This window comes from Limulus polyphemus, unplaced genomic scaffold, assembly GCF_000517525.1.
Source record: "Limulus polyphemus unplaced genomic scaffold, Limulus_polyphemus-2.1.2 Scaffold5927, whole genome shotgun sequence".
Classification (NCBI taxonomy): domain Eukaryota; kingdom Metazoa; phylum Arthropoda; class Merostomata; order Xiphosura; family Limulidae; genus Limulus; species Limulus polyphemus.
The window spans coordinates 23,822-36,850 of record NW_013671537.1 but is presented as its reverse complement, the minus strand read 5'-3'; the positions used below and the strand labels follow the sequence as shown (position 1 = coordinate 36,850).

Genomic DNA, 13,029 nt, shown 5'->3' with positions numbered 1-13,029 from the left:
GAAGCTGTAGATCATAGAAATACATGTAACAGAAGATGTAGATCATAGAAATACGTTAACAGAAGCTGTAGATCATAGAAATACATGTAACAGAAGATGTAGATCATAGAAATATGTGTACCAGAAGCTGTAGATCATAGAAATACGTGTAACAGAAGCTGTAGATCATAGAAATACGTGTACCAGAAGCTCTAGCTCATAGAAATACAAGTAACAGAAGCTGTAGCTCATAGAAATGCGTTTAACAGAAGCTGTAGATCATAGAAATACATGTACCAGAAGTTGTAGATCATAGAAATACAAGTAACAGAAGCTGTAGCTCATAGAAATAAGTAACAGAAGCTGTAGATCATAGAAATACAAGTACCAGAAGCTGTATATCATAGAAATACATGTAACAGAAGATGTAGATCATAGAAATACGTGTACTAGAAGCTGTAGATCATACAAATACAAGTAACAGAAGCTGTAGATCATAGAAATACCTGTAACAGAAGCTGTAGATCATAGAAATACATGTAACAGAAGATGTAGATCATAGAAATACGTGTACCAGAAGCTGTAACTCATAGAAATACGTTTAACAGAAGCTGTAGATCATAGAAATACGTTTAACAGAAGCTGTAGATCATAGAAATACATGTACCAGAAGTTGTAGATCATAGAAATACGTGTACCAGAAGCTCTAGCTCATAGAAATACAAGTAACAGAAGCTGTAGCTCATAGAAATACGTTTAACAGAAGCTGTAGATCATACAAATACATGTATCAGAAGTTGTAGATCATAGAAATACATGTACCAGAAGCTGTAGATCATAGAAATACAAGTAACAGAAGCTGTAGATCATAGAAATACAAGTAACAGAAGCTCTAGCTCATAGAAATACAAGTAACAGAAGCTGTAGCTCATAGAAATACGTTTAACAGAAGCTGTAGATCATAGAAATACAAGTAACAGAAGCTGTAGATCATAGAAATACATGTAAAAGAAGCTGTAGATCATAGAAATACGTGTACCAGAAGCTGTAGATCATAGAAATACAAGTAACAGAAGCTGTAGCTCATAGAAATACATGTACCAGAAGTTGTAGATCATAGAAATACAAGTAACAGAAGCTGTAGCTCATAGAAATAAGTAACAGAAGCTGTAGATCATAGAAATACAAGTACCAGAAGCTGTATATCATAGAAATACATGTAACAGAAGATGTAGATCATAGAAATACGTGTACTAGAAGCTGTAGATCATACAAATACATGTACCAGAAGTTGTAGATCATAGAAATACATGTACCAGAAGCTGTAGATCATAGAAATACATGTACCAGAAGCTGTAGATCATAGAAATACCTGCAACAGAAGCTGTAGATCATAGAAATACCTGTAACAGAAGCTGTAGATCATAGAAATACATGTAACATAAGCTGTAGATCATAGAAATACCTGTAACAGAAGCTGTAGATCATAGAAATACCTGTAACTGAAGCTGTAGATCATAGAAATACGTTTAACAGAAGCTGTAGATCATAGAAATACATGTACCAGAAGCTGTAGGTCATAGAAATACATGTACCAGAAGCTGTAGATTACACAAATACATATACTAGAAGCTGCAGATTACACAAATACATATACTAGAAGCTGCAGATCATACAAGTACATGTACCAGAAACTTCAGATCATACAAGTACCAGAACCTTCAGATCATACATGTACCAGAACCTTCAGATCATACAAGTACCAGAACCTTCAGATCATACAAGTACATGTACCAGAAACTTCAGATCATACAAGTACCAGAACCTTCAGATCATACATGTACCAGAACCTTCAGATCATACATGTACCAGAACCTTCAGATCATACAAGTACCAGAACCTTCAGATCATACAAGTACATGTACCAGAAACTTCAGATCATACAAGTACATGTACCAGAAACTTCAGATCATACAAGTACATGTACCAGAAACTTCAGATCATACATGTACATGTACCAGAAACTTCAGATCATACAAGTACATGAACCAGAACCTTCAGATCATACAAGTACATGTACCAGAACCTTCAGATCATACAAGTACTAGAACCTTCAGATCATACATGTACCAGAACCTTCATAAAAGTACATGTACCAGAACCTTCACTTCATAAAAGTACATGTACCAGAACCTTCACTTCATAAGAGTACATGTACCAGAGCCTTCACTTCATAAAAGTACATGTACCAGAACCTTCACTTCATAAAAGTACATGTACCAGAAACTTCAGATCATACAAGTACATGCACAGAGTAAGTTTGGTATTATATCACAAGTAAAAATTAATGCATTTCAGAAAGATCTTAAGATCAGCAGTTCTTAAACTTTTCCAACTCAGGTCTAGCTCATTCCGATTCCAAAATTTCACGTACTGCTTTGTATAATATTAACTTTTCAAAGTACTTTTATATTATAATATAAAACAATATACTTCAGTAGTTATAACTTAAAACACATTTTATTTTTTCAACCATCCTGCAGTTTGGCTTAAATCTCTGAGTGGGGCTATGAAACTCTTAATATCTGACAGAAACCTACCAAGGAAAGATCTAGCATATATAAACATCTAGATCTGGACAGTTACTTGAACTGTTATCCACCCCTATAAGGCTTACTTCATTTGCTCTTTTTGATTTAAGCAGTGCACTGATAATCAGAACTTCAAAAAATGGAAATCATATTTCAACTACTAAGCAAGAAGATCTCTTAACTGATCTACAGATTTGATCCTGAAACACACTACAAACTTTAATTACACTAAAGGTGATCCAACACTGCAGAAGTGCTGGGTGTATAAGAATTACAACTTAAATAACTTTATTTATTTGAATTAATAAAACTAACATAAAAAATCCAAACGTACTAATAACACCATGTTACATCACTGTTTTACTTATAAAAGCAACTACATGTCAATCAAATCATCAATTTTTTTTCCATCAACATAGTCTGATCAGTTTTTTTCTGTTTCAGATGATAATTGTCACATGCAAGTTTAATTTCTAACATTTTTTTTTATATACACTTATATGTTTTGTGGGCACTATTCATGTTCTAAGCTATCTTCCATGAAAAACTGATTAACAGATTTAAAACTTTTAATGCATTTATTGAATTACCTTGAAACAAAAGGAACATTAAATAACATTGATAAGACTAGTTTTTAATAGTAAGACACAGTTTATCATATGAGTAGATCAAAAATATAAAATGTTCATTTAGAAATTCACGTGTACTTGTTTTTATTCATATTTTCATCTTGTTTTAACTGTTGTAAAATCTCTGTAACACTTTTACTTAATAACAAAATGTGTGAACCAATTATTAATACTACCCATGAAATGGAATGTTTAGTTTTGGAAGTATTTAAATATCTTAAAAGTTTACACTAAGTACTTGTGTTAAAACATTAACAATTTTCCTATTCAATAAGCAATTACTAAAACAATGATCAACTTAAATAACAACTTAGATAATAATACACAAAAAAGCATATATTTTGTATAAATATATGTGCAAATGTTTGGGCAAAGAACAACTAATATCTTAAACACAAAACTATTCTAGGCAATGGACTTTACAATTAGTCATTGTTAGTATATAAGGGAAACAAATCTAAATTTGAAATCGGTAATTCATCAAAAAAATAGACAAGTATACTACATCTAATATCCCAATCTTACATAACTTTATTTGGTGGACATTTATAGGTAGTATTCTGAAAAAAAAACAAAAAAATAGTCTCTGGAATATTTTTCACAAAATAACCTCGGCTTTCATTTATACAATGTATATCTGTTTGTGATGCAACTGTATAAAAAATTATCTATATAAAGGTTCTTTCTGTTTAAATACAGATACCACAATACTCCAAAATTAATTTATATATTCCATTCTTCAAAATGCCATTTTTCTAACAGTGAAGAAAGCACGGTATAATGTGAATGTACTATATACTAAAGATTAAAAAAAAAAAAAGTGTACCATATTAAGTTAAATAAAAGAATTGAATACAATGTACCGAGTTTGTGAAAGAACTCTACATCAATGTGATCAATTCAGCTATAATTAATTGAGTTAGATTTTCTTAATTTAGTTAATAGCTTAAAATAATTTTAATAAAACACTAAGCAAGAGAACAAAACGTTATGAAAAACTAAAACAAACATTATGTAAGTACACTTACGCATGATTTTGTATAAATATACAATGTATATTTACATATTCTATGTAAGTATAAACAATCTACGAGCATTGTTCTATTCACATACAATGTTCTCCTTTTCTACATATGTTACAATGTCATGTACCTCAACCTATTCTGCTACTCACAGTACTCAAACCTGTCAACTTAAAATAGTTCTCTAATCAAATTCACAATCCATGAGCAACATTCTAATCGTGTCTATCTTAATTTCACCATTCACTACGTCTGTACTCCATCTATACATCTATACTCAAACCTGTCAACTTAAAATAGCTCTCTAATCAAATTCACAATCCATGAGCAACATTCTAATCGTGTCTATGTTAATTTCACCATTCACTACGTCTGTACTCCATCTATACATCTATACTCAAACCTGTCAACTTACATAGTTCTCTAATCAAATTCACAATCCATGAGCAACATTCTAATCGAGTCTATCTTAATTTCACCATACACTACGTCTGTACTCCATCTATACATCTATACTCAAACCTGTCAACTTAAAATAGCTCTCTAATCAAATTCACAATCCATGAGCAACATTCTAATCGTGTCTATCTTAATTTTACCATTCACTACGTCTGTACTCCATCTATACATCTATACTCAAACCTGTCAACTTAAAATAGTTCTCTAATCAAATTCACAATCCATGAGCAACATTCTAATCGAGTCTATCTTAATTTCACCATTCACTACATCTGTACTCCATCTATACATATACGCATCAGTCGATGTTAGAAAACACTGCAGAATACATTATTGTATATATATATGTGAAAGATGAAATAAAAACAGTAATATTAGGAATATCTGTTAGCGGTCAAAGAAGAAAATGGTATGTACACCTTGCAAAGAACCAGTACGATCAGTTAGTTATACTACAGAATTAAAAACCTTGAAATTCTTTGCCATTGATTCACAGATGTATTATTAAAACTTAAACAAACAAAACAATTTTCATTTTCATTATTCTTTGAAACGAATATAACTGTTGCTTAGTTAGCTCTTGTAATACCCGAAACCATTACTATTAGTGTAAAGTTACATTATTAGTGACTTCTTTACAGAAATCTGATGAGTTTGGTTTGAATTTCATGCAGAGCTACACGAGGGTTATCTGCACTAGACATCTCTAATTTAGCAGTAAAAGACTAGAGGGAAAGCAGCTGGTCATCACCACCCACCGCTGACTCTTGGGTTACTCTTTTACCAATGAATAGTGGGACTGAATGTCACATAATAACGTCACCAGAGCTGAAAGAGCAAGCATTTTTGGTGGGAGGGAGATTAAAAAATGCGACCCGGGGATTGCGAGTCGAACACCCTAACCACCTGGCCATGCCAGGCAATCTGAATAAACTGGAGGACTTTATTATTCCATTATTATATTCTTACACACACACCAAAAATAACTTACAGTTAAAAATTGCAAGATATTATCCCAAACTACCAGGAACCAGATGAATTAAATGTGTAAAAAGAGAAATCCATGAACCATAGTTCAATATCATTGTCCTTATTTATTACAAAGCTATAATTTAATGATTCACCACAGTTACATAAACTTTACACAACTTTAAATTTTAATATTCAATTTCACAAATTAATGAAAAAAATTTCAGATTTGAATTGTTTTAGTTTGAGGAAGATAACAGAAAGTACAGTCTGAAGAAACTGATAAATAAGATACATACAAAAATCATCAACCTAAAAACAAAAATCATTAATGAGGACACAAGGTGACAATACATTTAAAGCTAAAATTTTAACTACAATAACTCTGTTTTTCTGTATCTATACAACAAAGAAACAGTTCCTGAACACTTTTTTTAACAACTACATTAAGTGCTCTCGGTAAACCAGAAAAATATTCCCAAAAAACTCACAAGTCTTTTATTTAAGTTTCAAAGCTTCTTTCAGTCGAGTCACACACAACTGGGATCCTTCGTGTGCCTCTTTACTGAACGGCAAGAAGTTGAGGAATCCATGAGGCAGTTTATCAACACAGTCTAGATGAACTTCCCTCTGGAGCTTCTTCATTCTTCGAGCAAACATAACCGAATCGTCCAGCGTGGGATCAAAAGATGGAGACTGTGAAAAACATAAGAGATATTTTATCATATGAGAAATACGTATAGAAAACATGATTGCAGCGTACATAATTGATAAAAAACCATGAATACATTTTTGGATAAATAGTTTGGTCAAAATTAAAAGCTGCATATGCAAACAAATATAAGCCTAGGGGAAATATATTACTAAGCTTATAGCTTTAAAATTCTATAGTTTCTATCCAATTAATTTAATTCTCCTTCCTGTTGGCCTGTAATTATTATGTTGCTAATTGTGAACAGCTGCTTGCTAGTAAGTGACAATTCACCTTTGATACAGAGGAGTCTGTACGGTGTTCCAGTGAGGTCTGTAGATCCACAATAGGAGACAACAGACACCCGACTTTTGGATTTAGTAAAACATAAATACGACTACTAAGCTTAAAGTCGTGTACCGTTGTTCAATATCTATTACAAGTTATAGAATGATTTTTTTTATTTCTGAAGAACCAGCTAAAAATTTATAAGACTCATAAAATATATGAAATATTCTACATTCATATAGCTGAAAACTTTACTATTATACAACAATAATAAATACCTTGGTTACACCTCTTAAGATGCAAAACTTAATTAATTGTAAAGGATCAGGTTATTAGGATGCACAGTGGGCAAATGAATTGTCAAATCAAAGTTTATTAATTCTAATAATCCTAAAACAGCCAAAGCACCATATATGAATTTATGAAGTGGGCTGAGTAATTAAAAGTGAAAAAAAAAACTAATTAAATTTCTTGCAATTGTATAGAATATAGATCTACTAAGTGATGGGTTACAATTTTTTAATGACTGTCTTGGTTCTTACAGTAAACTTTTTTGTTGAATTCAGTACTCATGCCTTTGAGACATTTGCTATATACATAATAATATTAAAAAATATATAAACATTTCAAAATGCTATGGTTTGTTTGGTATGGATTTTAACAGTGTAAGCCTAGAGGGAAGGTGGCTAGTCATCACCACCCACCGCCAACTCTTGGGCCACTCTTTTACCAATGATAAGTAGGATTGACCGTCACATTATAATGATCCCACTGCTGAAAGGGCAAGCATGTTTGGTGTGATAGGGATTCGAACCCACGACTCACAGATTGCGAGTCAAGCTCCCTAACCGTTTGGCCATGCCGGGCCAACAAACTGCTATGGCTCAGTATACAAATTCAAAGTACTAATTACCTATCAGATACACCCCTTTCGTTAATAATACTAACACAAGTTCTTCATAATTAATATAATTCATTCTATTTAATTATATGACGATATTCCTAATATATTAAGACGTATTTATTCTATATGTATTTTACTTACAACAATATATAAAGGTGGAAATTGTAGCAACATTTCATCAGAAGCAAGAAAAGGAGACATAAATGGGTTGCTTGTTATGATTTTAACCCTCTGGAATTTCTTTGCCAATCCAGGCTTCTGTTGGAGATACCACGGTACCTGAAACAAACCTGTCCTTGTGTCTGTTCCCTGTGAGAAGATACGACTGCCTGCTAAATGATTCTTATAAAACTTTGTTTCCGTGAATGAATTAGAAACTTTATTCCAGCAATTTCGTGTCATTTTACAACATTTCCTTTGCAAACTGAAGGATAGATCAGTTGGTAGATGAAAGACGTTGTTTTCATCTGGATCTACCGTGTCATGAAGCTGCTGCTTGTCAGTGTCAGCTTGGTTATATTTGAGTAGAAATTCTGACACGTATCTGTCCGACATAGGGGTGTGTCCACTAGAACATAACATAGAATCTTTTTCATCATCTTCAGGAGCGACAGAACTATTGCCATCATCATCATCATTAACCAGTTTTCTATCATGCAGAACAGAGTGGCTACCACTGTCTAATGCTGGTGCTGTTCCTTCTATCTCCATCTGTTCTAGGTCTTTAATCAAGCTTATTCCAGAGTCAAAGAATCCAGAAATTCCTAATTTCTTTCCCTCATTCTCTTTTTCTTCATCACTATACTCATCATCATCTATTCGATCAATACCTGCATATGCTATAATGGAACGAACACATATCGTTATTAATAGATTGCTTTTGTAAATTAACTTTTAGTGAAATCTCAGTATCATTTAAATAGCTCTTCTACAGAAAGTTAAAATAATACACATCCTTTGTAGTCATCTTGAATAAGGCACGCTTACATAACTCAAGTAGTGCCTTTAATTAAAAAAATATGTTAAAAAAATATGCACTAGAAAATTAATTTTTAAGTATTTTTTTAAAGCAAAACTATTCAGAAACTATGCAAGACATTTCACTAAAACCTAATTAGAACCAAATTTGTCATTAAAAAAAGAAGGCAATGTCTCCACAGTGAATTGTAAATATTAATGTATACTCTATTTAAACATAAAATTATGTTTTTATTTATCTTTCATTAATCTAACTCTTATATTTTCTCAAGACGTACACTCCTTATAATCTAATATTTTCTCAAGACGTACACTCCTTATAATCTAATATTTTTCAAGACGTACAGTCCTTATAATCTAATATTTTCTCAAGACGTACAGTCCTTATAATCTAATATTTTCTCAAGACTTACAGTCCTTATAATCTAATATTTTCTCAAGACGTACAGTCCTTATAATCTAATATTTTCTCCAGATGTACAGACCTTATAATCTAATATTTTCTCAAGACGTACAGTCCTTATAAATTAATAACTGTACATCTTGAGAAAATATAAGATTATAAGGACTGTACGTCTTGAGAAAATATTAGATTATAAGGACTGTACATCTTGAGAAAGTATTAGATTATAAGGACTGTACGTCTTGAGAAAACCTTATAATCTAATATTTTCTCAAGACGTACAGTCCTTATAATCTAATATTTTCTCAAGACGTACACTCCTTATAATCTAATACTTTCTCAAGATGTACAGTCCTTATAATCTAATATTTTCTCAAGACGTACACTCCTTATAATCTAATACTTTCTCAAGATGTACAGTCCTTATAATCTAATATTTTCTCAAGACGTACACTCCTTATAATCTAATACTTTCTCAAGATGTACAGTCCTTATAATCTAATATTTTCTCAAGACGTACAGTCCTTATAATCTAATATTTTTTCAAGCCATACAGTCCTTATAATCTAATATTTTCTCAAGATGTACAGTCCTCATAATCTAATATTTTCTCAAGATGTACAGTCCTTAACTACTTAAAGATTATGTTTTATTTCCTAAAGCACATCCATATATTGTAGTCTCTCAAATATGTTTAAATAAATTACCATCCAAGCAACTGAGCATGAAACCGAGAGGAAGCAGCGGATCCATACAACACAAAAGCCGGGAAGGAGAAGGAATCATGTCCAGCATCATGGGGGTGTAAGCACAAAATACAGCATCTGGTATGCGAATACCATAGTCTATAGCTTTTAATGTCAGACCCATCATTAGATTTCCTCCTGCACTGTCACCAGCAAGGCAAATACGTTCACCCGTTGAGCCTGAGTAGGACACATTTTCAAATGGATTAAAAGATAAAAACACATTCTTTCAAATATAATGTTGTTGATCCCGATTAATCTCTATGCATTTTAAACATATAAACATGGATATTATGATTGAAGACACATACCTGTTACAGCAATTGAAAGACACAGAACTATCATAACTTCACATGGTTCATAATGTTGTTGTTCCCATAACTTCGCATGGTTCATATAAATTTAGCTATTTTTTTCTTTCAAGAATTTTCACGGATTTTTACTGATTTTCCCGGGGAATTTTTTCCCATAATCATTTTATATCTCAGTTTGAAATATTAATAAAAAATTATACAAAACTAACCATTATGATATTTGTTTGTTTGTAATTAAGCACAAAGCTACACAATGGGCTATCTGTGCTCTGCCCACCACGGGTATCAAAACCCAGATTCTAGCGTTGTAAGTCCGTAGACATACCGCTGTGCCACTGGGGGCCTTTTATGACGTACCAGTAGTTTTATTTTAAATTTTATAGGTACTGTTCTACTGGTTAAAAAGTATGTATGAAAGAGATGACAGAATTTAGAGCATGGGTGTAAATTTTTTAATCACAATAAAGGGTCATAAAAAAAAACAATTAGTCAGAGAGAAACATTAAATGAAAATTTGTTTTACTTAATCGTAATGGGTGAAAGGGTTCATAGGATACAACTGTTCCTCACTAATTTGAATGCAAAAGATCATGTTTACCATTGAAAGATGGGATCAGTGATATTACCCATCCTCATAATGTCTTCTGTTGTCACAAAATCTTTAATTTGCAACCATTTTCACCAATATACATAAAAGGTCGCAAAGCTTACCAATTATGCAGTAGACATGTAAAAGACTTTTTTAATATGGAAACATCTTCCATCTGCTGTTGTTTGTTTGCAGAAGTTGTAACTTTTTTAAGTATTTTAAGTTCATGACCATAAAGCTTAAGCAATAAATGTTTGGAATTTTTGACAGTGAAGAATTAATGTTAGTGTTTGATAATGCAGCACTGTAATTATTTAGACATTTCTACAGTCAGACAGACTGGAACTTTTTGAGAAATACAGATAAACTGCTCAAATTGTTTAACTTTATAGCTCTTTTTCTTAATGTTTAGACTAGATTATGATCAATGTTTAACTTTATAGCTCTTTTTCTTAATGTTTAGACTAGATTATGATCAATGTTTAACTTTATAGCTCTTTTTCTTAATGTTTAGACTAGATTATGATCAATGTTTAACTTTATAGCTCTTTTTCTTAATGTTTAGACTAGATTATGATCAATGTTTAACTTTATAGCTTCTTTTTCTTAACATTTAAACAAGATTATGATCAATGTTTAACTTTATAGCTCTTTTTCTTAATGTTTAGACTAGATTATGATCAATGTTTAACTTTATAGCTCTTTTTCTTAACGTTTAGACTAGATTATGATGAATGTTTAACTTTATAGCTCTTTTTCTTAACGTTTAAACTAGATTATGATCAATGTTTAACTTTATAGCTCTTTTTCTTAACGTTTAGACTAGATTATGATCAATGTTTAACTTTATAGCTCTTTTTCTTAACATTTAGACTAGATTATGATCAATGTTTAACTTTATAGCTCTTTTTCTTAACGTTTAAACAAGATTATGATCAATGTTTAACTTTATAGCTCTTTTTCTTAACGTTTAAACAAGATTATGATCAATGTTTAACTTTATAGCTCTTTTTCTTATTATAATCATATTCATTACATTTTTTTACTTTGATGAATTTTCTTCTCTAATAGCAGATATTTCAAAATATAATAAAAGATGAGAAGCTTTCGTAACCCTAAAAATTGCTGAAGATCTATCTGATTGGAAGTTTTGCTCACTAGACCCTCTACAAAGACACAAGAGGGCCTAGATAAGCTCTCCAATTCACTGTCATCTGAATCTTTCCTTTAAAAATTAGAATCAAATGTGCCCACAACAAACATGTGCTTTTATGGATACTGGAAGTACCGTACATAGTAATTGAATACTTTGGCAAATTAAACCTGGCTACACACAAGCAAGCTAACAACTAGTGTTTTTATTAAAAGAAAAGTAACATTCATTGGAATAAAACTGAAAAGTAATAGACCATTTTTAATTCCAGGTCTTTTCCAGAGTAAACCTAAAATTTATAAAATTTCAGGAGTTTTCCAGTGCTCACCTAAGTTTTCCATGTCTGTGCAAAACATGCTTTAAGTTTTGGAACAGAACACCAAACTGAGAGGACTTTGAAGTTCATGAACGATGTAAAATTAGATATATTTCGGACAATCACACGGAGAACTTGGAATTTTGTCAAAGCATTAGAAACTTTGAGCAGGCTTTTAACTAAGGTACAATGTGCAAAAAAATCAGAACCATGCCATTCATCACCCAGTAACAACAGGTGAACACTAATTTCAGGTGTTGAGTGCACACCTGCAAGTCCATTTTTAAAATTTAAGTTAAATAATAATAATGTGTTTAAATTTTTTTTATTATTATAAGCCTATTTCAAAATATTTTTAACTCAGAAATATTTTAGAATTGACCATTTGTCCTTTAATATAATTTGCAAACAAAAGTGGAAAAAAAAAAGTTTGAATATATATTTCTGTACAGAGTGGCAGAGTCTAGACTCTAAACAATATACTTATTGACTTTTACAATTTTTTTTGCTCATCTGTAAGCATAGGTTTATATTTGCTAAAAAACTGTCAACCCTGGAGAATTTAATTAGCCATGTCTTGTTTTTCATATTAATTTCTTTCTCTGTTTAAGGTTTTATTACTATAGCATTATTACAAAAACTTTAATTCAAAAATGGCTTGGTTTGTTTTGAATTTCGTGCAAAGCTACACGAGGGCTATCTGCGCTAGCCGTCCCTAGTTTAGCAGTGTAAGACTAGAGGGAAGGAGTCATCACCACCCACCTCCAACTCTTGGGCTACTCTTTTACCAACGAATAGTGGGACGTTATAACGCTCCCACAGCTGAAAGAGCGAGCATGTTTGGTGTGACGGGGATTCGAACCTGAATAATTCAAAAATATTTTAGTATTAATAATTTGTTCATTTGTAATATTTAACTTAATGTGAATTGCAAAAAACAAAATTTTACAAATAAATAGAGACTAAAACGACACTTGAACGTATATATACAATTAAAA

At 31.6% G+C, this 13,029-nt stretch overlaps 1 protein-coding gene across 5 annotated transcripts in view; it reads right to left on the bottom strand.

The window, feature by feature from the left end:
* Nucleotides 1–13,029, bottom strand: part of LOC106473146 (hormone-sensitive lipase-like) — a 58,722-nt gene that overhangs the window by 22,149 nt on the left and 23,544 nt on the right. For 4 of the 5 annotated variants that reach the window (XR_002613595.1, XM_022401635.1, XM_022401637.1 and 1 more), the window contains exons 6-8: nucleotides 9,621–9,839; nucleotides 7,674–8,371; nucleotides 6,141–6,345 (exon numbers count right to left, since the gene is read on the bottom strand). Coding sequence is in view for 4 of the 5 variants with exons in the window: in XM_022401635.1 (XP_022257343.1) it covers nucleotides 6,148–6,345; nucleotides 7,674–8,371; nucleotides 9,621–9,839 (1,115 nt within the window). In the remaining variant the exon portion in view is untranslated. Of the gene's footprint in view, nucleotides 1–3,049; nucleotides 6,346–7,673; nucleotides 8,372–9,620; nucleotides 9,840–13,029 lie in introns of those variants that run through there. The other variant, XM_013933827.2, reaches the window with a different exon arrangement.